Raw genomic sequence first — 24,327 nt, forward strand, 5'->3', positions numbered from 1 at the left:
GCCCCGTCCCAGAGCCCCGCCCCCCCAGTTTCCACATCCTGGGGCCCCGGGCCTGCCCCCACCACCTCCATCGGGGAGGCTCCTCTCCCCGTGGCAGGCAGCCCTGAGACCCCAGGGCGAGATGCCAGGTGGCGCCCTGTCCACCTCTTCCACCCGAGGGCCGGGGCCTGGGTCCCACCTGCCCACACAAAGCCCAGGGCCAACGCACAGATGCCCTTCCCATCGTCCCCAACGTGCCCCGTCCTGGCCTTCCTGCTCCCAACAGATGCACGATCCCAGAGCACAGCCTAGGGGCTCCCTCCTCAATGCTCCCAGAGCACAGCCTAGGGGCTCCCTCCTCCGTGCTCCCAGAGCACAGCCTAAGGGACTTCCTTCTCAGTGCTCCCAGAACACAGCCTAGGGGGCCCCTGCCTCAGTGCTCCCAGAGCACAGCCTAGGGGCTCCCTCCTCCGTGCTCCCAGAGCACAGCCTAAGGGACTCCCTCCCCCATGCTCCCAGAGCACAGCCTAAGGGACTCCCTCCCCCATGTTCCCAGAGCACAGCCTAAGGGACTCCCTCCCCCATGCTCCCAGAGCACAGCCTAAGGGACTCCCTCCCCCATGCTCCCAGAGCACAGCCTAGGGGCTCCCTCCTCAATGCTCCCAGAGCACAGCCTAAGGGACTCCCTCCCCCGTGCTCCCAGAGCACAGCCTGAGGGGCTTCCTCTCCAGTGCCCACCAGGGGCTGGACGATGCCTCGTCGCCTCCGCTGAGGCCCCCTTCCAGCCCCAGCCCCCCAGCATCTGCCCCTGCACCCGCCCTGGGCTCGGGCTTCGGGTCCCCGGGTGGCTCTATGGGTTATGGGAGCCCCGGTGGGGTCCAGCCTCTCTCCCGAGGGCTGGCGGCACACTCACGGACACAGCGTTTCCCGTCGTCCTGGAGCTGGAAGTCGGGGCGGCACTGGCAGCGGTGCTGGGTCACCGTGAGCTGGACACACTCGTGCTGGCAGCCGCCATTCCCCAGGGCACAAGAGTTGATGGCTGGGGACACACAGACAGGAGCCCAGGTCAGCCCAGGAGGGTGACCCGGCTGAGGGGCCTACCCTCATCAGGCGCAGAGCAGGGATATCACGTGACCGCCTCCTCCAGGGAGCCCCCAGGACCCTCCTCTGCTCTGTGTTCCGGAAGCAGGGACGGTGAGAGGGCAACACTGTTCCTGCGGTGTTCACGGGCCTGGCTCTGCTCCTCAGTCCATACACAGGGTGCCCGGGACGTGGGTCTGTTTCTGGCTCCACATCCCCAGCCTGTTTGGGGACTGGGTGCAAACAGGGACTGCAGACCTACCCAGCGCCATCCAGCCCGCAGTGCAAACCACTGGGCCCCGCTGAGAGCCCGGGTGTTCAGGGCTCAGAGGCCAAGCAGACTGGGAGGCTCCCTGGAGGAGGCGGTGGGCCGGCTGTGGGTGGTGGAGACCCAGACACTTCCACTATCCTGTCGGTCAGGCCAGGGGCCGGGTGGCCAGCACAGCCCACAGGCCTGGCCTGCAGCCCCGGTCGGACCCGCACAGCCCCTGCCCACCCCGGGCCGTTTTTCATCGCCTGTGGGAGGGGGAGCGGCAGGCCTGGCGGCATGGGGGAGCGGACACGGCATCCCCACAGACCGGGCGCCTGGCCTCAGGGCTCCGAGGACGCCAGGACCACGCTGTCTGCCAGGAGCAGTGTGCTTGAAAAATCCAGAACACCGCCCTCGTGAGAGACCCGACTTCCTCCCGTGAGGCATACGGCTGGGGAGCCCCTGCCCAGGGTCCCATCAGGCCCAAACCGGCACTAGGGAAGTGAGCCTATGGGAGGACACCAGGGTGGCAGTGAGGGCTCGGTCCCCTGGCAGCACCTGCCTGCCACATGCACCGAGGAGTGGCAGTGATGTGGGACCTGGGCCAGACCAAGGCCTGCATGGCAGCGCTGTCTGATGTCCGTCAGCCCTTAAGCCCCTCCCCCACCCAGCCACCTTACTCTGCACTGACCCCCCACGGCCCTGCCTGCCACACCTGAGCCACTATGACTGACTGAGCCACCGGCACCACCCAGAGGTTTCCGAGCACAACGTGACCCAGCCCGGTTCCTGGGCTCTCTGTGTGCACACCTCCCAGCCCTCTCCCTACTTGGGACTCATAACAGGAGCCAGAAGGCCTTCCTGGCAGGTGGGACAGGTGCACAGAGACAGGGTCTTGGAGCCCAGGGCAGGGAGGCCCACAGGACTGGTACCACGGCCACAAGGAGGGCCCAGGGGGCTGTGGCAGGGGTGGAAAGGAGACCCCCTGACAGGCAGAGCCCCCAGGACGAGTCCGGGGATGACCTGGCACTGGGCCCCCCCCCCGCCAAGTGAGCCAGGGGACAAATCCCCAGCAGGTGGGCTTGGCAGAGGGAGCTGGGGCTCGCCGCGGGGCCTCCTGGCCTCCGGAACCTGACTCCCGCTGCCCGGCCACACAGTGCTAAGGTTCCGGGTGCTCCCAAGCTGTGTGCACGAGGGAGCCAAGCCCAGCGGCCTCGGGCACACCCTGTGCCACGGAGGCCCAGAACGCTGGAGGAGGCGGGTTTTTCTCAGACACGGGGCCGTGCAGCTCAGGGACGGGCCTGCTTCGGCACGGCCGGTGCCCGGAGCTGGTGGTGAAGGTCACACTGAGACCCGGCCGTGGAACCCATGCCCCAGCCTGCGCGGCCCCACAGATCAGGACCGTGCTCAGACCCGAAGCAGAGCCAAGAACCGGTCAGAAAACAGGAGGTTAGCGGGCCCTGCCGCCCCCGACGGGATTGATGTTTCCGTTCCTCTGAATCGACACGCGTGCCCCTGAAATTTAACCCCCAGGGTGACTCCCTTTGGAGGCAGAGATTTCGTGGAGATAATTAAGGTTACATGAGGTCACAGGGCGTGGCCCCGATCCAACAGAAATCTTGCCCCCCGTAAGAAGAGATGCGAGATTCTCTCTGTCTCTCCCTCCGCCACAGGACACGGCGAGGCCGCCAGGAAGGCGGGAACCCACTGGCCGGCAGCGTGAGCAGCAAGTGCCCGCCTCCAGAACCGTGAGAAAATGCACCGCAGCTCCTGGAGACACCCACCGAGGTACCTGCTGGGGGACTTCTGCCCCGCACCCCCCCCTCCCCCAGCAGGATCTCAGGGTGGGGCTGCACTGCCGCCTTCCGCCAGCAGGGGCCGCCACCACCCACGTGCCAGGGGCCGGACCTGCCCCATCACAGACCGCACACCCACCGGCCAGCTCCCAAGTTCCAGCAGGAGAGGGACAGCCACGAGCAGGGCGCCAGGGCCTGCCCGCCCCGCGCCGCCCACCTCGGGGTGAACCCGGGCTCTGCCGCAGCCCCTGGGGGTGCATCCGCCGCTGTTCGCACAGCCCAGGCCACCCGGCCCCATGCCTGGCCCCACGCTCCATTCTGCGCCGCCCACACTCGCCGACCCTCCCCACCGCACCACCCCGTCTTTGTGCCCTTGCTTCCCTGTTGGCCCAGGGCCTGTGGCCACCGCTCCCGGCCCCCGGGGTTCGAGCGTGACCGTCCCGTCGCTCCCGAGCGCCGGAAGCTGCCCTTCTGGGGCCCTGGGCTCGGCCAAAGCCAGGACTCTCCTGGGGAGGCTCAGGGGCGGGGAAGCCCTTCCCACCACCCCACTGAGACCCAGGGGCCCCGCAGGGCCAGGAAGGCACACTGCTTTCTTGCAACGGTGGCCTGTTTCGGGTTTGGGAGGCACCGGAGAGCATGCCCGGAGCCGCAAGGGAGCTTTGCAGGGAGGCGTGGAAATGAGCCTAGAGCCCTCTACCTTCCCGCTTCCTGTGGCTCTGGCGCCAGCCCCTTTCTGCCAACGGGGCCTCCTGGGGGGCAGGGGGCCTCCCCTCTGAGCAGCCCTCGCTGCTCCCTCCCTGAGGGATCCAGGCCTGGTGGGGAAAGGACAGCCCCGAGACTACGGGGCACGGCCGGCAGAGGCCCGAGGAAACACAGGGCTGGGGAGACCCTCCCCCACACCGTGGGCACCACAGGGCCCGTGTGGCTCCTAGGGGAAGGAACCCGGGTCAGGGCGTTGGGACACGGGTGAAGGAGGGTGGGGAGTGCGAGGGCTGGTGTGGGTGGGGGGTGAGTAGTCCAAAAAAAGGCCAAGGGCAGAGGACCGGGGGGGGGGGGGGGGGGGTATCACACAGACGGACCCCGTACTAGTTGAGCCAGTGAGGTCATGGTCCCTCAAATGGACCCTGTGCTGTATCGCTTGCTGCGGGGGAGTAGGGGAAGTTCCACGTCCAAGGTCCAAAAGGGACCACTGGGCAGGTGTCCTGCTGGCTCAGAGTGCCCAGCCCTACAGAGGAGGCGGGTTTCCCAGTGCCAAGTGTTAAACCACCCAGCAGCTGGGCCCTCGGCAAGATGTCACAGAAAAGCGAGAATGGCCTTCCTGAACACGTCACCTGACCAAGGCACTCCCAGGCCCTGCTGCCCCAAGTTGGAAAAGGCAAGAGGCCTGCTCTATGACCCGAGGGTGACACTCAGGGTGCACTAGCACTGGGCCCTGCCCTGCTCTTTCTTCCCACCTCAGAGCCCGGGGGACACACCCAGGAGGGCAGCCCAGAGATGGAGGGCCCCAAGATGCCCGGCTACTGCTGCTTCCCTTGGGGCCAGGCTGAGTGCTCAGGGGCCTCAGGCTGCTGGCAAAATCCTTCTGGCAAATTCTCATCTTTAAGAACTGAAACCTTTCTGTGTTTTGTTTCCGTCAGAACTTCTGAGAGGGAGGGATTTCCTGCCCTCTCCCTGCCTCGGAGGCAAGTTCCTCAAGGGTTTCAAGGCCCCCCTTGTGTGTTTCAAGGCTCCCCTCTCCAGTGTGCCTCCCTTGAGGACTTCCCACGTCCCTCAGGGCCCTGTGACGTGGAACACCCCAAGAGATGCCAGCACACAGGAAAGATGGCCATATCCCTGTGGGCGTCTTCTCTACCCGCCCTCCCCCCACCACCCCCCCCCCCCAGCATCTCTAGAACTCTTACTCCCAGCTGCTGGATGGGAGCGGGTGCCTGGGGCTGTCTCCTGCCAGCCTGCAAAGTCCCAGGAGAGCTCCCAGCACCCCTCCCCCAGCAGAGGATCCCAGCAGGGCCCAGGAGAGGGGTTCCAGAGCAGCTGTGCTCCAGCTGTGCAGCCTGTCCCATGGCTGCACAGGGTGGGGGTGCGGGTCCTATTCTGATGCTTCCCATAATCCTGTGCTACAGCCCTAGGGTGGTCTGGGCTCAGAAGGTGCCCTGTAAACCTCAGACAAGGCCCAGCTCCTCCCCGGGAGCCCCAGAGGAGACGGGGCAGGGCCCCACAACTTCTCAGTGGCAAGAAGTCCAGCGCCAGCCCCCCCAACTCAGAGCCCTCAGAGGGTCCAGTGGTGCCCTCCACCCGAGCCCCACCTGGAAGCCACCCATCCACGATGTCAGATGCTTGGCCAGCCTGCCCACCCACCCAAGGCCACCACCGCACCTGGGCAGGTCCCTTGGCAACCAAAAGGGGCACAGTAGCAAGAAGGGAGAGGTGCCCCTAGAACGAACACTTCCCACTCTGCCTGTGAAGAAGCCCCCTGGAGATGCCTGTCCACTCTGGAAGTTTCTCAGCAAAGCCCGGGCCTCCCCAGGAAAGGCAGCTCCCAGTGGACCAAGTCTGACAATCCTGCACCAATCCCAGGCACCGTGGGGGACGTGGGGACCGGCCCGTCAACCCGTCAGCTCCCAGACTCCCAGGTATCCACCTGGGATCCACAGGTCCCAGAATTCACCCAAAACAGCCCGGTGTGTGCAGGTAAGCGGGACACAGTGCGCGCATTTCCCGCCGGCGACTGCAGTCCAAAGAAAGAGAAAGCGCGAGAGGCCGTATGCCTGCTAAGAAAGGAGCCACTCCGGCTACGGGGAGCACCCAGGGGGCGGCACCAACAGGGAGAGGGCTGGCCGCCACCTGGGTATGGAGCGCACCTGCCCCGCCTGGTGGGCAGTGTGAGGGGCAGCCGGGCAGGGGCTGAGAGGTCCCAGCAGCCTTGGGTCGGGCTGTGCAGACCACGCCCAGGAGCCCGGCATCAGACCCGAGAGGACCCTTAAATAAGCAAATGTCACAAATCAAGACTTCTGGGGCCTGGAGCAGAGGCGACTCCTAGGAAAGGCTCCTGGGAACAGCTCCAGCGCAGCGAGGGGGTGGGCTGGGGGCCAGGGCAAGGCTGAGGGGCGCCCCACCTGAACTTCCCGCAGCCAACAGCGTGAGGCCAGTCTCAAGGCCACGGCCTGTCCCTCCACAGCCGTGAAGGCCCCCCTCCCTTTGCATGCTGCCCACGCATCACCACCACCCAGCACCTCACTGAAGGCCACGATCAGCACACACGGGGGGACTAGAGAGACTGGGGAGGTGGGTCCCAGCCCCAGGCCCCTTGCAGGGGAGCCCGCGACAGGGAGGGGGCAGTGGGCACCCACCAGGCCCGGCCCACCCCGGCCCACCCCGGACCAACCCCCAGGACACCCTTCTCCAGGGAGAACCCGGCCCGGAGGAAGGGTGAGGAGAGACGTCAGGGGGCCGGGGTGAACCAGCAGACTCCCAGAAGCCCCCTCCCCCTGGCGCCGGGGGGCAGCAGCTGGAGACTGCACCCTAGTCAGATTTGTCTGGAAGCACATTACAACACTTCCCACATCTGTTTCCACTTCCCGACCCAGAGAAGCTTCACGGAGCAGCGCCCGGACATGTGAGTAGGCGCCCTGAGTGCCGGGAGGGCCCCCCAGGGGCTGGCAGGCCGCCCTGCCACATAGCAGTAAGGCAGGCGGGGATGGGGCCGATGGGAACTTGCCGGGCCCGCTCTGGGTCTCCGGGGTGAGAGAAGGGGTGTCCGGCCCCCAGCCCCCCCCCCCAAGAACGACCATCCCGTGGCCTCCCAGACACAGCAGCCCTGTGCCCTCGGCCCCTGCGTCCAGAGCCAGCCAGGAGAGGGGCACAGGAGGGTGGGGAGTGAGCGCTGGCCGCCAGACCCCAGACCTGCCTCCGGCCCCTCCAGCCTCCACCTCAGTGGGAGCCTGGCTCTGTCCCCTCCCCCCAGTAGCCCTCCACGCTCACAGGGACACCAGGCACTCCATCAAGCCTACTCCCCACAGGAAAAGAGCGTGCTGAGGAAATGAGAGTCAGGACCCTGCTTCTTGGCTACCCCTCCCCCCGCCACGGCCCAACCCCCTACGCTCCCCAAGGCTGGGACGGGGGGACCTGGGCCCGGGAACCCCAGCCCACCCGCCCCAGAGCAGTCTCACACCGCCCCCGCCCTCACCAGGCCTCCCCTGACACCCAGCAAGCACCCAAGTCGCCCCCGAGGTTGGTCCCCATCACTGCGGCTTCTGCAGAGAGGGCGCTCCACAGTATCGGGGCCCAGGGGCTCCTCCCCAGGTGCACAGAGGCGCCCCGGGAACGGGGCTTCAGCATCCCAGGGCCCAGCCTCAGCAGGGGGAGCCAGGTCCTTGAGACTCCTCCTTTCCCTCCCCCAGGAGCTGCACACTCAGCAGGACGGAGACGCCCTAAGAGCTGCTACTGAGCACACAGACCCCAGAGGGTCTCTCTGTCCCTGAGTACAGGGACCCCAGCCCCTGTCCTGGCGGGCGCGCCCAGCAAGTGGGTGGGCCGGCCGCTCCCGGAGCCGCAGGGCGCTTACCCAAACAGGTCCTGCCGTCCGCGTGGAGCCGGAATCCGGGCTTGCACTCACAGACGTAGGAGCCTGGCGTGTTCACACAGCTGTGCTGGCAGCCGCCATTGTGCACCTGGCACTCATCCACATCTGCGCGGGGACACAAGGCCAAGGGTTAACAGCCAGCAGCCACCCGGGGTCGGGTCGGGGCCCCTCACTGAGGAAACTCGGTGGCTGCAGAGGGGACTGGGCGGGGCAGGGGGAGCGGTGGGGGAGTGGAGTGCGCTTCCAAAGTCCAAATCCAGAAATACCCGGGACGGTGCCAGCCAGTGCCCGCCGCTCCTCTGGGGCCCACGGGCCCCAAAGGAAAAAAACGGTAACTCGTGAGGTGCCCTTGCCCAGGCTTTGGGGGACAAAAAGCCCAAGGGAGGGCAGGGGGTAGAGGGACTAGATGCCCCCCCAAATTCACATCCATCCGGAGCCTCGGAACGTGACCTTGTCCGCAAATAAGATGCGAATGCAAGTGGTTAGGGATCCAGGCAAGACCGCACGGGGCGAGGGGGGCCCTGGATCCTGCGACTGGGGTCCTGACAAGAGACACACGGGGAAGCACAGGTTAGAGCGAGGTGGCCACAAGCCGAGGGACAATGGGAGCCACGAGAGGCTGGGGGACACGTCAAGGACAGGAGGTCTCAGAGGGAGCGTGGCTCTGCCGTGACCTTGATGCTGGACTCCCAGCCTCCAGGAACAGCGAGAGAACCAACGTCTACTGTTGTGTCCGTTTTGTTCCCAGGAAACGAACGCGGGACCTGTCTGGGGTCCCCGGGGGGCTCCCAATGCCCGGGGGACAGGAGACCACCAGCAACAACCCCAGCACAGGACCCAGTGGAGGTCCCTGGCACTCCGCTTCTGGGAGAACACCTCCCATCTGAGACCACCGACCACCAGGGCAGGACACCTGTGCCCATGCACCCCAGGAGGGTCACGCCTCCTTCTGCAGGAATGCAGAGGTGTGGAGAAGGTTGGGGCTGCCCTCGCCTCTCATCCCCTCCCTCCAAGCTTCCGTCCACCAAGCTGAGCTCGAGGGGAGGCTGGGCAGCGACTGGGGGCGTCAGAACAGGCTGCCCGGGACACCTGCGTGCGAGGCTAGGGCCAGGAAGGACGCAACTGCCTGGGAGACACGGAGACCGAGGCGGGAAGCCGCTGCAGACACGGAGCATCCCCAGCGTCCCGGGCACGGGGACGGGAGCCCACGCCTGGGCCGCGGGCCAGTCCACACTTTTCAGACGCAGCCTCTCCAGCTGAGCAGCCAGCTCCCCTAACCACAGAAGCAAGGAGACAGACACACAGACGCTTCACTCAAGCACGTACAAGCCACGACTGCACCCTCCAGTTCCCGTGAAAATGCCCACCTTCGGTGCTCCGACCCTAAAATGCCAGCCACGTGAGCCCACTTCTGAAGGGCGCCGAAGGCAGCACACGGGGGCCAGGCTCCTCCCGGCCACCCCAGAGCCTGCCCACCAGGTTATGCAAACCCTGCCACCGGTCCGTGCTCAGAATGTGCCCGGCCGGCACTCCAGAAACGACACAGAGCCAGGGCCTCTGCTCCCCTGGGGCCCTGCCGAGCCCTGAGGCTGCCTAAGACAGAAGACAGAGGAACAAGAGAGGCTCTCTTGGAGTCCTCTCAGAACAGAACCAGGGTGACTCATGGGAAGCTGGAGGGCAGAGCAGAGCCCCCAAAGAGGGTGGGGCACAGAGGGACCCAGGGCACAGCTGAGGGAGAGCTGGCTGGGCGGGGAGGGGATGGAAGGATAGACCCACAGCCATCGGGCAGGGCAGGCGGACAGCACCCACCCAAGGGGGCTCAGAGAGGAGACCCTGGAGACCCCGCCCGTCCCTTCTGAGCGCAGATCCCTGTCTTTGAGAGAGTCCCTGAAAGGTAAGTGCCTCCAGGGGGCACAGCCCCGGGCACACAGTTGGCACTCAGTGAAGCTTTGAAGAAGGTGCACCACGTGTATGTTGAGGGCTGGGTGGACGGCGGCCTCAGTGTCCTGAGCGGCCTTGCCAGGCAGGCAGGTGTCATTCCGGCAGGCTGACCCCCTGACGTGGCCGCGGAGGCAGGTGCTGGGTGAGTAGGCAGGCAGGGACGCTGGTTTCTGGAAACCTGCTCTCGGCCGGCAGCTCTGTCTCCATGCTCACTCAGTCCAGACCCTCAGCGGGGGGACAGGCAGGCTCGGATGGCACCACGCCCCTGAGCCGCTCAGACACCTGGCTGGGGGCACTGAGCCCACCCTGAGGACTGCACCCTCCAGCAGCTCCCGGGCAGGTCAGATACGCAGGGAGCCCTGGTCAACGTCAGCCTCTCGGGCCCGCTCAGCAGCCCTTGTGGGCCACAAGGACACCAGATGGGCAGTCTGGGAAGAGCCACGTGGGGGGACGCAGGGGCAGGAGGCAGCCGTCAGCCAGTAGGGGCCCTCCAGTCGGGGCCTCCCTCCCTAGCTCACACCCCCTGCCCACGTGACCACTGTTCTGGCCCCCCTGCTGCCCGCACAGGAACACTCAGACTCCACCCCAGGGGACAGAAATCCTGCTCTTCGCTAACATGCACAGGCCCACACCCGCCAAGCCGTCTCCCAGGGCACCCCCCTCGGGAGGGGCTGGCACGCTGACCACAGCCCCGAGCTCTCCCTGGCCCCTGGAGCCGCACTGCCTGGTGATCGGCAACCTGCCACTGGGGAGGGGGGGTGGGAACAAGATCTGTGAGCGGGGGCCCTGCAGGTGCAATGATGCTCAGCCACCACTTCCGGCAACACTTGTGCCGTCAGCCCGGGTGGGTATCTGGACACAGCGGGCAGTTCAAGGCCGAAGGATCTGAAGCCTCCCCCTTCAGCTCTCTGGGCAAGAGAAGCCTGTTTAAGGGTGGTGGGGCATTTGGCCACATGACCTCCAGCTGGGGCCCCTTCACAGAGACATAACCAGGACACAAGCAGGATCCAGTTACCTAAACCCGCCTGCCCCACTCCTGAGGTGACCACGTGGGGGCAGAGCAGAGCTGTCCTCAGCCCGCTCCAACCACCGGGAGCTTCTGACTCCGTGACCGTGGCCATGGCCGTGGCCATGGCTGTGACCTGAGAGCCACAGCTCAGTGGTCTTTAAGGAGAGTGTGGTCAGCCCTCCAAAGGTCCACATCCTAATCCCTGGAGCCTGGCCCAGCAAAAGCGACTTTGCAAGTGGGCTTAAGTTGAGGACAGCGAGGTGACCAATGATCCTGGAGTATCCAGGGGGGTCCTGTGTCATGACGTGGCCCTTAAAGGAAGGGGCAAGAGGGTCAGAGAGAAAGAGATGGGAAGACACCCGGCCCCTGGCTGTGTCGACGGAGGCGGGGCTACCGTCAAGGATACAGTGCCTCTAGACGCTGGGAGGACAAGGAAGCAGGTTCTCCCTGGAGCCTCGGAAGGAACCAGGCCTGTCAATTCCTGGGCTTTAGCTCATTTCAGACTTCTGACCTCTGGAACCGTAAGGTAATAGACCCGTATGGTTTTAAGCCACTCAGATTGGGGTGATTTGTTGCAGCAGCCGCAGGAGTTAAACATGGGGCACATGTAAAGATTCCCTCTGTGGTCTTTTCTGGAACTGTGGGGTGGGGAGGCTCAGACCACCCATGCTGGAAATCCAGGTTTCCAAATGTCCACTCTGGCCAGCCCGGCCTCCTGACTCCCACAGTAAGATCCCCTGTGCTCCCCGGGGGCTGGCCGTGCTCCCCTGGGCCCCGTCCTGCAGGCCTGCCCTCTCGGGCCAAGTGGCCTACACGTAGCGATTCCTTCCCGCCGTGGAATCAGTGCCCTGAGGCACCCCAAGCGGCAGGGCCCCAATTGAGCATTGACACAGAAGGCCTTGGAACCACCAAGAGAACATCACTCTCCAGGTGGCACAGAAGGGGGCCTGGGTCCTCCCCCAGGCAGAAAGAGAGCGCGAAGGCACCGCACCTCCCATGCTGACCCAGTGGAGCCAGGGGACGAAAGCTGCCTCTGGGTGCAGACCCCCTGCCCTCTGCAGCCCGAGGCCCAGCTGACACTCGTCTGGGGCAGCTCACACCTGCGTGGGAGGAGCCGGGAGCCCGGGAGCCGGCAGGTCCAGAGCCTACGGGACCGTAGCCTACGGGCTACGGGAAGGAATAGCCGGGCCCGGGGCCTCCAGCATCGCCCACAGGTGCCGTGCTGCCCTCAGCTGACGCGTGTGGCTGGAGACTTGAGCAGCCTGGTGACACATCACTGGGCTGAGACCCGGCTGGCTCCCCGGCGGTGCCTGGGGACGCCCATCACGACGCGGCCGGGAGCCCATCAAGTCACGGCAGCTCCCAAGCCTGGAGCTCAGGCCAGGGCCAAACAAGCTGCCCCTGCAGAAACCACCCAGAGAAGCCCCTCCTGAAGCCCTGCTCCCTCCAGATGCTGCCGGGAAGCTCGGCTCCGATGGTTACCAAGTTCAGAGTCCTGCTTTCCTCCCAAACATGCCAGAGGGTCCTCAGGCCCGCAGGTGGCGCCCTGTCAACCACAGGCCGGGATCCTTTCCTCTCTGCAAGTCCAGGCAGGCCTGGGGTGGGGGGGTGGGGGGGTTCCCCGAAGCCCAGCCCCACACAGCCCCAGGCCTCGGGATGATACACAGCCTCACGGCGCTTAGTGCCACGCTGCTTCAGTGACAGCACCAGCCTGGCCTCGACTGAGCCAGAGTGGGAGGGCTGCCTACCCCGTGGGGACCCAGCCAGGGACCCGGCTGGCCGAGTGACAAAGCCAGGGGAGGTGGGAGACGGCCACCATCAGGGGCCTGCAGCTCAGTGCTCCATGTGTCCCCTGGCACGGAGGGCCGCAGAGACTGCCCCAGGGACAGCTGGGCAGGGCCAGCATCTCCAAGAAGACGCGTGCCCTGCCCAGAGCCACACGCAGGGCCCGGGAAGGCCTGGAGGGGAGCGCCCCCGCCCCTGCCGTGATCTGGTTGATGACTCACCACGCCCCACCTCGCATTCCTGAGGATGACCAGCTCCAAGTTCTGAGGAGCTCCCTCCCGCAGGGAGGGTGGCCCAGCGTGGGTACCAGATCTGGAGAGCAGGGAGAGGCAGGATGGAGCCAGGACAGGGGTGTATCTGCCGGGGTCCTCACAGCTCACCCGGAGCCCACTGGGCTGACCACTCCCAAGGCTTGCGGAAAGGTGACAGAAAGAAAGGCTAGCGCCTGCACATCCACCCAGGCCCTGGGCACCCCGGAAGCCGAGACTTTGCCCGGGGACCCCAAGGACTCTCTCTTGAGCCTGCCTTCCTGCCTGGCCCCCAGAGCTGCCAGCGCCAGGGAAATGCACGCCCTGTGCCACAGGCCAATGCAAGGGGCTGTTTTAGTCTTCCCTCCGCTCAAGACCACTCTGCTGTCGGCAGCCCCCGCAGCCAGGCCCCAGAGGGGATGGAATGTCGACGGCTCAGGGCGCAGGGGCCCCGTCCCAGAGGAAGGGGGCCGCCGGCGGCACCGCCCCCGCCCTGCTCCCTCCGGCCTCGGCTCCGTCAGCCGGGCCGGGCGCAGGCCGGACCCAAGCGGAGCAAAGGGAGCCCAGCGCGGAGCAGGGCACCGCCTCCCCCACGTCCCCCGCGCAGACTCCGCGCGGCGCCCACCTGGCCTCCGGTCCCCGGCGTTCCCGGAGTAGCCGGCCTGGCCCAGGTGGCACGGGACGCAGCCCCTCCACAGGTAGCGGTAGTGCGTGCCCGCGACGCGCGCCAGGCCCCCCAGCAGCCCGAGGCACCAGAGCGCGGCCAGTCCCCCGCGGCCGCGGGACGCTTCCATGGCCGGTCGGCGAGAGGCGCGCACCCCAGCGGCCCCGCCGCGCTCTGAGCCCGGCGCCCCGCCCCTCGCCTTTATGTTCCCGGCTTTCCCTCCGCCCCCCGCAGGTGAAAGCCAAATCCTAGAGGCGGACGGGCCGCCCCCGCCCCCCGCCCCGCCCCCGCGGGCCGCGCCCTCGCCCCCCGGTGCACCGCCCACCGCCCCCGCGCACTCCCGCGCGCGCGCGCCCTCGCACTCGGACACAGGCACCCCGGGGTGCGCGCGCGCGCGCACACAAACACAGGCACCCCTCAGGCCGAGACGCAGAGACACGTGCACAAACAGACCCACGTGTGCAAATACGCACGCGACACACAGGGGACCCTGCACAGACGTATTCAGCAAACCCAGACACACATGCTCAAACACATGTGTTTCCAGCACCAACGCGGGAAAGTAACCAAGGCAGAAACGGAGGCCACCCTGGCAATGCCGCCTGGGGCTTTGAGAAGGCTGCTCGGTGGGGTGGGGTTGGGTGCTGTTAAGTGTGAGGGGGGTGGGGAGCCAAGCCACCAAAGTGGAAATCCCAAGGGGTAGAGACGCCTGCAGCCCCCAAGCCCGGTGTCCTGCGCCCTGAACTGTCGTGTCCTCCAGTGGACAGGGACTGGCACCCGGAGGGAGCAAGGGAATCCCTGTGCCCACGGCAGGTGGGAGAGGGCCACAGGGAAAATGGGCTCCCTCGCAAGGACAGCAAGCCCCAGATGCCAGGCTACAGAAGCCCCGGAGGCAAGTCCGAATCCAGACCCCTGAACCCCCACTTTGGCTCAAGGACGGGGACTGAGGCTCCAGCATTGTCCAAAGTGGCCAATGGCATCATAAGGGTCTATGCATTCTGGCCCCGATGAGCGCCGGACCGGCGGCCCCATGCTGGCTCCTGACGTCTTGGCCCTCGTGCCCTGCCTAGGCCGACCCTCTAGCTCCTGGCCAACTCCTGGGGCAAAGGCCCTATTGGCCGTCACTCAGCCCTGCCCCGCAATGGGTGGGGTCCTCAAGTTTGTGGGAGAGAGGCACCAACCCACCTTGCCCGGTCCTGTCTGCAGTGCGGAGGCCAGCCCATTGGCCCCCCGCCTGCCAGGCGCCCTGCAGTGCAGACACAGGCCTGCCTGGGGCCCGCCTGCCTGTCTGCCCCCGCCTCCTGGATGAGCCTCTCTTCTGGCCTCCCGCTGAACAGCACACCAGCCTTCGAACTCCAGGCTCTCACCCGGGGAGCCTCCGGAAGTCTCCCCGATGGGCACACTGTCAGATTGCTGTTTGAACGGGGCCTTCCACGTGGGCTGGCAGTCCGTTACTGCAACGTAAACCTCGTTCTCCAACAGCATGCAAACAAGTGCTAACAGAAACCAGAGGATCTCACCCCTGCAGCCAGCAGCCAGGGTGCAGGGGGACGGGAGGCCGTGGAGACTGTCTGTCTCACAGGGAGGGGCAGAGAGACACCTCGGATCCACAGATCACCCTCACCAACGGGGCACAGGGCCTGAGGCTCCTCCGGGAGCACCCTTCTGGGGTGGAGGCCCCTCGAAGCATCACTAACTCCCATGCAGGACCAGGGCCGTGGGAGGAGGAGGAGCCAAAGACAGGAAGGGGGAGGCGCCGGCCTCGTCCCCTGTGCAGCCCAAGTCTAGCCCACCCTGGGAAAGGGCTCTGCCTTGTCCCTTGTCACAGGGGGGCCTGAGTACGGGAACTGTAGCTCGTCCTGAATGGAGACACGCACTGGGGGTAAAACACACCACTTTCTCGGTACGAAAAAGATGACGGCGCTCCTTCTCATTTTTGTATTAAGCACACGTTAAAATGATTCTACCTGGACGTGTTGCATTAAATGAGATACGTCGTCAAAATTAACGTCACCTGCTTCCTTCCTTTTTCAGTGCCGCTTCCAGAGAACTTAAGGTAGACACGTGTGCTCAGTGTGGCCCCGGCTACCTCTGCCGGGCAGCGCTGGTCTCCCCGAGCCCAGCCCCCAGCTCTGCTACCAAGGGGCACGAGGCTCTCTGTGCCCACTGCCTTGTCTGTAACGAGGGATGATAATCACAGAGCCGGTAAGCTGATGGGGAAAATGCTTCACTGAGAGTCAGTAGGAGTCAGTCAAGGTTGGTGGCCAGGCCCTCCCCCAGGCGGGGCAGCAAGCCCCAAGGAAGTGCCCAGACTGGGTCTCCGAGGGGCGGTATCCTGGGACGTGGCCAGCTCCCTGCAACATGGCAGATGCAGCCGTGAGGACCACGGCATCCTGGAACCCAGCCAGGCCAGCCTGAGACGAGCCAAGGGACCCGAGGACCGTCCCTAGCTCTCTTTTTTTTCTTAGTATTATTCATTTTAGAGAGAGACAGAGTGCGAGCGGGGGAGGGGCAGATATAAAGGGAGACACAGAACCCGAAGCCGGCTCCGGGCTCCGAGCCGTCAGCACAGAGCCCGACGTGGGGCTCCAACTCACGAACCGCGAGATCGTGACCTGAGCTGAAGTCGGACGCTCAACCGACTGAGCCCCCCAGGCGCCTCAGGACTGTCCCTATCCCACAAGAGCCACCTCCCCAGTGCCCCCTGCACTCCCTCCCCGACCCCAGGACCCCCAGCCAGGGACCGCTGCTCGGGCCACCTCGTCCCACCGCGGGGCTGTCACCATCCTTCTGTAGCCACCTGGACCCCGTCGCACATCCCAGCCTTGGGGTGGGGAGGCATGCTGCTCCAGGCCTCTGTGCTCAGCACCGGCACGGGTAGGGGCTGGGAAGGGCAGAGCACAGTCTGCGAGCAGCAGACATGCGTGCAGGCCCACGGACGAGTCCCAGGACCCCACTGGGCCTGCTTCCTCGTCTATGCAGTGGGCAGGACACGGTTCTGAGCAGCAGCAAATAAGGGTTATGATGAGGTCCCCAGAGCCCGGGACGGCTTTGGCACCTCCCTGAAGGACTGGGGCGGGGGGGGGGGGGGGGCTGCGGATGGCTCTGGGCCCTACCCCCACCAGGCCAGGCACGGGGACTCGGGCACGGCCATGCAGGCCAGCAGACCACCCAGGACAGAACACCACCGGCCGTCCAGACAGTGCCCACAGCCGCCCCACTGTCCCCCCGCCCCCCGGGCTCGGTGCCGCCGAGCGCATCCAGGGCCACGGCTGTGGGGTCTGGAAGCTGTTTGGGAAATGCTTTCTCGATGCGGAAATGCGGGCTGGGCGTCTCTGCCCGGCGGAATGTCTGTGTGTCAGCAGAAGGAGCCGTTTCCCCCCCCCCCCCGCCAGGCCGGCTCCAGCTCTCCTCTCCCAGCCGGGCGGCCACGGGGCGCCTTTGCCAGGCCCCAGGCTGCGGTGAGGGCCCCAAGCTGCCCCACAAATGCCACACTGCCCCCTCAGTGCCACAGACCCCTGACATCAGGGCTTTAGGGAGAGCTGCCACGTTCCTGGGTCAGCTGGGGCCAGCAGGAAGCAGAACACAGGCGAGCTTACCCCCACTCGTAGTGTCTGTCCCCTGGTACTCGTGGACACCTCCTCCCTGAAGCCCTCCCTGAGGGCTCTCGAGGCCCCACCCTGCTCAGTTCAGGGACCTGCCACATGCTGCCAATCTGAGGGGGGTGGGGAGGTGTTCCCCCCAACCCCGCCCCGTGCCAGCTGCCTTAGCTCCGGGATGCAGAGTGGGCGCCGGGTGAAGTCTGGCCGAGCCTGGGAGCGTGAGATGCTGGCCCGCGTTGGGAGGCTGCCCCACACCTCCCCCCTTCCTGGGGGTCAAGACATGGAGTGAGCAGGCCCTCCAGCAGAACCCAAGGAGGCCAAGCATCAGGCACCCTGTGTGGCCCCCGAGGGGGAACCCACAGGGCCGGACCCTCCCCATGTGGCTGGGGGCCAGGCGTTCCTGGGTCCCAGCTTCTCAGGAGGAGCTAACCGCTCTGCGGGCGGGGCGGGGCTCCAGGAGAGAGGAACACACAGAGAAACTCCCAGAAGTCACTGCCCGTGGTCCCAGGGTGCCTGGACTTGAGGGTGAAGTCGCCGGCACAGCAGGCTCCAGAGTCCAACAGCAGGTGCTGGCCACCCAGCAGCTGTGGCCCTGGGCGCTGTGTGGGGGCCGAGGCCACGCCCACGCACGGCGGGCAGGAAGACCGGTCCTCCAGGCTCTCCAGCACCTCTGCTCACTCCGCTCCCCCTCCTACTGAAGTCGGGCGAGTCCCGTGTCCCTTCTGGGCGGGAGCGACGGACAGCAAGTGCCCGAGCGGACTCCCTCCCCACAGCCACAGCGTGCCCGGGGACACACACGGGGTTCCACCTGTCTGGGCCCCGGGGAAAAGCTTCTTTGAGGCGGGGGGAGCAAGGGGGGGTGTAGAAAAGGGGAAGAGTGGGGCAGGGTGGGCTGAAAGGCAGAGACCGGTTACTGGGCAAAGAAGGCAGGGGAGAGCAGTGTGGGTGCCATCCAGGAGGCTGGGGGCACAGGACCGAACATGACAGGCTAGGGATCAGACAGCCCCTGGCTTATCTTCAATCTGCCCTGGGGGGGGGGGGGGTACTCAAGTCTTCTCAGATGGAAAGTCCTCCTTGCCACCTCCGGTCCCCCAGGTGACAAATGCCCTGCCTGGTTGTTCCCACCCTTGACGTCCAGAGCCCAGCCCAGAGGGGAGGCCAGTTTTTGGTCTGGGGCCACACGCGATCAGCCCAGACCCAGCGGAGCTGCCTGCAGGATGCCCCCCGCCCCCTCCCTGCCCCCCCCCCCCCCGTGCTGCTGCCTGAGTTTATTTCAGGAGCGGGGAGCCAGCTGGTCCCCACGCCAGCCTCATGGTAAACCCATTACCCGGCTGGACTCCTCACCCAAGCAGAGGGAAGGAAAATTGAAACCACGGTTGCTTCCGAGAGCCCAGCTGCCATTCCTGACTATAGCCTCGGTGGCGGGGGCCCGGCGGCAATGGGGGTGCTCCCTCCTCTTTCACACACGGGCCCCCCAGGAGAGCCCAAGGTAGAGCAGGCCCCGTGTCCTCCGGGCCCCAGCCAGCTCGGGGGGGCCTCAGACCCCGGCACCACGCCGCAGAACCCAAGGCCTGCCCTGCTCCGGGGAGGCGCCCGCTGAGGGCCAGCCCCTGTGCTGGAGACCTCCCACACACGTGTGCACATGCGTGTGTGCGCGTGACAGGGCCCGCTCTGTGGCTGCCCGCTGCCTGGACTCACGCCCCTGCCGTCACGCACAGGCTGCGGTGAGTCCAGGGCTAGCTGTGCCACCACCTGAGTCCAGGAATGCCCACGGTCCCCACGATGGGCACAGCCCCCGAGGCCTGGCTCTCACCGAGGACATCTGAGCTGCCAGGGACGTATGCACAGCACTGGGGCTCACACTACTCAGAGACGGGGAGACGGTGAAGGCTGATGGACGGGGAGGTTTCCCGGAGAATAGGGCGACGAGCCAGACTGTGGCCAGGTAGCGGGGAAGGGGGCAGCCGTGAAGACTGGCTCGTTGGAGGACATCTGGGCGGGTGCAGGGCTGCGGGTGCGGAGGCAGGAAAGGCCGGTGAGGGGAGGACGCCAGCCGGGGAATCTGGCCGAAGCCGTGCGCCTGGCCCCGGTCCACAGCAGTCACCCAGAGAGACGGCCAGAAGGAACCAGAACATCGACGGCCAGGCGCATCACCAGGCCCTCACCCAGCAGCCCACTCGGCCTGCTGGGCCCCGTCGGTCACTCCTCCTGCCGTTTTCCCACCCGAAGGCCAAACCCGAAGGCAGGACACTGCGGTCACGGGGATGTCGGCCAGCTCCAGCCAGTGTCGGGGACCAGCCCGCACATATGCTCCTTTTCAAGGTGCCTGAGCCCGAAACTGGCAGGCTGGCCATCGGCCCCTCCTGCCGCTGAGGCCCTGACGTCACACCACAAGTACTCAAGGCCACCTCCTGCAGAGGCTGAGCTCAGGGACAGACACCGTGCCTGTGACAAGCAGAGGGACAAGAAGTAAGTCCAGAGGGCTCCCCAGCTCTGACCCGGCAGGCCAAGGGCCCGGGCTCTGAGCACCCACATCCTCTCCCTAAGATCGGTTCACAGGAGATGCACCAATCCTGTGGTCTTACGACACGAGTCTCGTTTCCTTGTCAGGAGGAAGGAAAAACCTTTGCCCTGAGTTCTGGTACAGCTGCCTACCCCCAGGGCTGCTCTGGCCAGACCCCAGGGTGTGGTCAGAAGCCCAGCAGCCCAGCGGGGTCCAGAGCAGCAGGGAGAGGCGGGAGTGGAGGCCAGCCCAGCCCCGCCTCCCAGGGATGCCTGGAGAAGAGCCAGGGAGGGAGGGGAAGGTGAGGCCACCGTTCCACAAGGAGGGACAGAGACAAGGGGCAGCCAAGATACATGCGGCAGAATCCAATCAGGAGATGAGGCGTGGGGGCCGGGGCGGGGGGGGGGGGGGGGGGGGGGGGTACTTCAGGATGAGCAGAAACTCGCAAGGAAGGGAGCTGGACCGGGTGAGGGATGAAGCGGAGGGTAAGACCCCCTGCCCCCTGCGAGGCAGAGAGCCCCCCCCCCCGGAGCGAGGCTGTGAGGGGCCTCTGTCTCCACTCTCCCCCCTTCCCCACGTGAGCCACGGCCCCCTCGAGCTCCACATCGCTGCCGCCCCGAACCACCCAGCCTTCAGCAGGGGGCCCTGGACTACTGTGATTCCAGGTAACAGTGGCTGCCCCACACGGCAGGCCCCCGGCTCCGCGGCAGAAGCTTCTGGGGCGAGGGCAAGGTGCGGCCTGACTCCTGAGCTGTGCCCTCCCTCGCCGGTCCTCTCGGCCCAGGGGCATATCCCCACCCCAGCCCCCACCCCCCAGCAGCTGCCCTGGCCAGGCAGGGCCCCCAGCGCACGTTGGGGCTCACGGTTAACGTGGGTCGGCCTCCTCCTGCTGAGTCCCGAGTGTAAGGACCACGGCCTCCGAGGTTATCCGCCATGCCTGTGCTGAGTCGGGGATCTGAACCTGGCCTTTCGCACGTCGGCCTAAACCCTCAGGCCGTGCCACTGTCCTGGGCACCCAGGCTCACCCGCGTGGGAGCCTCCGGGCAGCCCATCCCCAGGTCTCCTCCCGGAAAACGGCACTGGGCCCCGGACTCGGGGTTCGGGCAGGCCTGCGGGCCAGGCTGTGGTCTCTCGGTCGCCGGCGGGCTCTGACTGCCGACGGCAGGGCTGTCATTTTTCCTGCCTTGGCCCTTAACCGAGGGCACGGCTGCTGGCATCGGCTCACTAGGGGAGCAAACGCAGCCGGAGTCGGGAAACAAAAGCACTCGATTCTCAGGGCCTCTGACGGACGAGACCCTACCACAGACGCCTCGTTGGAAACGCTGCCATCCTGCCTGGAAGGACCTCGGTTCCCAGTCGGGCCCGGGGTCCGTCCCTCGCGGGAACGAGGCAGGTCCCGGTCCCGGTCTCCACATCTGGGTCACCCAACAGATGCTCACCGAGCGCCCACTATGGGCCGGGCACCGCCAGCGTGGACGGCCCCGGAGGACACAGCAAGGGGCCCCCCAGGTGGGGCCTGGGAGCCCAGGATGTCACTCCAGGCTTCGTCCCCGGCTCCCCACACTCCCCAGCTGTGTGACCCCAGATGTACTATGAACCCCTGGGCCTCCCGCTGCATTGTGTCACCTGGGCCCTGGGCGGCCCTGGGCGGCCCTGAGCCCTGAGCAGCAGCGCTGCAGGCCGCGGGGTGTGGTGTGGGCTGGACAAGACAAGGCGGCCTTCTTGAGGTCACCATGACGGTTCCTGCCACCCTCCCCGTTCTCCGGATTCGGCAAGAGCATGATCATCCCGGGAGGTGCAGAAGTCCTCACAATGCTAAATCTCCCTCGAGACTCTCTTGGGTGGGGGGTGGGGGGGCCCTGCCGCTGGAGGGACCAAGTATGACCCGGGCCAGGGGTCAGAGAAAGCCCCCCCCCCCCCCCCCCGCTATGAAGGCCCTGTGGAAGTGTGGTCAGACCCCACCTGGGTGCCACCAGGAGGGTCCCTGGCAGTCCCCCTTGTCGCACCCCCACCAGGATGTCGCCGCAGGACAGCACAGCTGGCCCCGGTCAGCCCACGGCCCTCCCAGGCTGGGGACGGAGCCCCGCAGCCTCCTAATCAAGGCCTGTCACTTCCCACATTCTTGCCTCTCCCTCGGGATGGTGAGAACCTGGCAGCCACATCCAGGAGGCCAGTGGAGGCCAGGCCAGGAGTCTGGCCAGGCAGAGTGGGAGCGACAGAGAAGCACTTGTCCGGCCGCGTCTGCTTCGGGGGTGGAGACAGGCCCGGAGCCACAGCCACAGCCGAGGCCGGGGGGGGGCCTGGCCTGCAGAGAGCGAGCCCTGCCCCCTCTTCGTGTCCCTGGGGGTCGGGGTGGGGGGTGGGGGGGCGGTCAGCAGAACCCTCTGCTCAGCGCAGACACCCAAGCTGGGCCCATGGGCTGGGACGCGGGGACCCCGTTACCGTCTCAAGTCCCGGAGCCCCCCAGGTTTCTCATAGCCACTCTGACGTGGACCCCAGCTCTGCCGGCCTCCCCCCGCGGCGAGGCGTGATGGAGAGGCACGCCCAGCCCCCCAGGAAAGACCCAGCTGTTCTCACCCCGAGGAAGCCTGCTCCCCACTCAGCTCCCGCCTGACGGTGACCGCTGCCCCTTCCCCAGAGCCTGTCTTATCTCCTGGGAGGAGGGCCGTCAGGGCGGTGGGAACAGTGAGTGGGGCCACGCGCCGTGGGAAAGCGGGCCTGTGGGCCTCACGTTCCCCCCACAGAGACACCCTCATTCTCTCCAAACAGCAGTGTCAATCTTCCTAGGGCGTGGGACCGAGACCCCCTAGCCCCATTGTGGCAGTGTCCCTGCGGTCCTCGGGCCACACCATCTGGCCTAGCGTGAGGCCTGGACGCATCTTCCAGATGGGGCGCTACGAACCCAGTACCCAACCAGCCACCCGTGGGGTGGGGCGGGGGCTTGGGACAGGCACGGAGACCAGCCAGAGGGTCTTGGGACCCCCCCAGTGGCCTCAGTGTGGTCTCCCCAACCGCCCAGACCTGCTGACGAGGTCCTTGCTGAAGAGAAGGCTGTGACGTTGGAGAGGGGCAAGCTACCCCAGGCCAGGGGAGGACAGGTTCAGGCCAGGTTGGAACGGCCCGTCTCTCACCCCAGGCCCCCGAGGGAGCCGGCCTGGGGCTGGCGGCCTGCAGGGGCACTGGGCCAGCGGCCTGGAGGCACTTCCCCAGGGCCTCTCCAAGTTCCCTGAGACATAAGGGTCCTTTTAGTCCCACTTTCTGGATAAAGAGACTGAGGTTCAGAGTCACCCAAGGTGCTAAGCTGAGGCTCATCCCAGGCCTGACACCAAAACCTGGCCCTGGAGTGGCCTCCCCAGAGGGGCTGCCATGGAGAGCCGGGACCGTGGACAGGAGCTCGGGGACCCCGGGCTGCCAGGACGGAGGTTTTATGGGGGAGCCCACACTTCTTCCTGGGACCCGCCACCTCCATAAACCCACACGTCTGGGGGTAAGGCCGACACACGCCAGAGGTCGTGCCCTGGGACTTGAGAGAAGCGTCAACCTCACCTCGGAAGTGCACCTGCTCCCAGTCTCCCAGCCTCCCGGCCTCCCTGCCTCCCAGTCTCCAGGCCTCTTGGCCTCCTGGTCTCCAGGCCTCCCTGCCTCCTGGTCTCCAAGTCTCCCAGCCTCCTGATCTCCAGGCCTCCTGGCCTCCCTGCCTCCTGGTCTCCAAGTCTCCCAGTCTCCCAGCCTCCCTTGCCTCCTGGTCTCCAAGTCTCCAGGCCTCCTGGCCTCCCTGCCTCCCAGTCTCCGGGCCTCTTGGCCTCCTGGTCTCCAGGCCTCCCTGCCTCCTGGTCTCCAAGTCTCCCAGCCTCCTGATCTCCAGGCCTCCTGGCCTCCCTGCCTCCTGGTCTCCAAGTCTCCCAGTCTCCCAGCCTCCCTTGCCTCCTGGTCTCCAGGTCTCCAGGCCTCCTGGCCTCCCTGCCTCCCAGTCTCCGGGCCTCTTGGCCTCCTGGTCTCCAGGCCTCCCTGCCTCCTGGTCTCCAAGTCTCCCAGCCTCCTGATCTCCAGGTCTCCAGGCCTCCTGGCCTCCCTGCCTCCCAGTCTCCAGGCCTCCCGGCCTCCCCACCTCGCAGCCTCATGGATTGCACGGCTCCTACTCCAGGATGGTGTCCCAGAACATGACAAGCACACGGCCTGGCAATGCTCCCGGAGCAAGGGCCAAGCCGCCCTGCAGCCAGGCTCCCATGCCAGCGCTCAGGGTTTTAGCGTCGATTCATCACTCCGAGCGGTTTCTGGGCTCACCCCACCGTCAACTCGGGGCGCACCACCCCGCGTGTGAGCGAGCAGAGCTGCCCTTTCCTCGGCGGTAACATCTTGATTTCCTGCTGGCTCTGCTCGCTCACGGCCGCCGGCCGCCCACCGGGCCGGCTCACTCGCTCGCGCGCTGCATTTGGGGGCTGGGGCTGGGCTGGGCTGGCAGGGGGACAGAGAAAACACAGCAGGCGCTTGGCTCTCTGCGGAGCCCTCTCAGCCTCGCGGTGACTCGGGGCCCCAGCCATCCCAAACACGCAGGGCCGGGGTCTGCGCACTCCCAGGGGCTGAGACCGGGGAGGGGCCCCGGGCGGGGGACAAAAGGCCAGCGCTGCGGGATGCAGGGTCTGAGGCCAACCTCCCCGCCCGCCCCCGGCCCACCCCCCCCCCCCCCACCTCGTCATTTTGTCCACGGCGCTGCCCTCAGACAACGCTGCCAGATGGCGGCAGCCCGCCTGCCCTTCGGGACCCTGTGGATTAAGGGATTCCAAAGCTTCCCAAAGGAGCTCGGAGAGGCCGGGTTTGCAGACCCTGTGCTGTGCTAGCTCCGTGCGGGGCCCTGGCCGGTGGCTGGGCAGCACCGGGAGCCCGGAGCACG

At 66.5% G+C, this 24,327-nt stretch overlaps 1 protein-coding gene across 2 annotated transcripts in view; it reads right to left on the reverse strand.

Moving 5' to 3' along the window:
* The window catches only part of MEGF6 (multiple EGF like domains 6), an 88,196-nt gene that overhangs the window by 21,774 nt on the left and 42,095 nt on the right, over window positions 1-24,327 (reverse strand). The window contains exons 1-3 of one of the 2 annotated variants that reach the window (XM_042952529.1): window positions 13,293-13,492; window positions 7,667-7,789; window positions 893-1,018 (exon numbers count right to left, since the gene is read on the reverse strand). In XM_042952529.1, the coding sequence (XP_042808463.1) occupies window positions 893-1,018; window positions 7,667-7,789; window positions 13,293-13,461 (418 nt within the window). In that variant the 5' untranslated portion in view covers window positions 13,462-13,492. Of the gene's footprint in view, window positions 1-892; window positions 1,019-7,666; window positions 7,790-13,292; window positions 13,493-24,327 lie in introns of those variants that run through there. The other variant, XM_042952528.1, reaches the window with a different exon arrangement.

Source organism: Panthera leo, chromosome C1 (assembly GCF_018350215.1).
Source record: "Panthera leo isolate Ple1 chromosome C1, P.leo_Ple1_pat1.1, whole genome shotgun sequence".
Lineage (NCBI taxonomy): Eukaryota > Metazoa > Chordata > Mammalia > Carnivora > Felidae > Panthera > Panthera leo.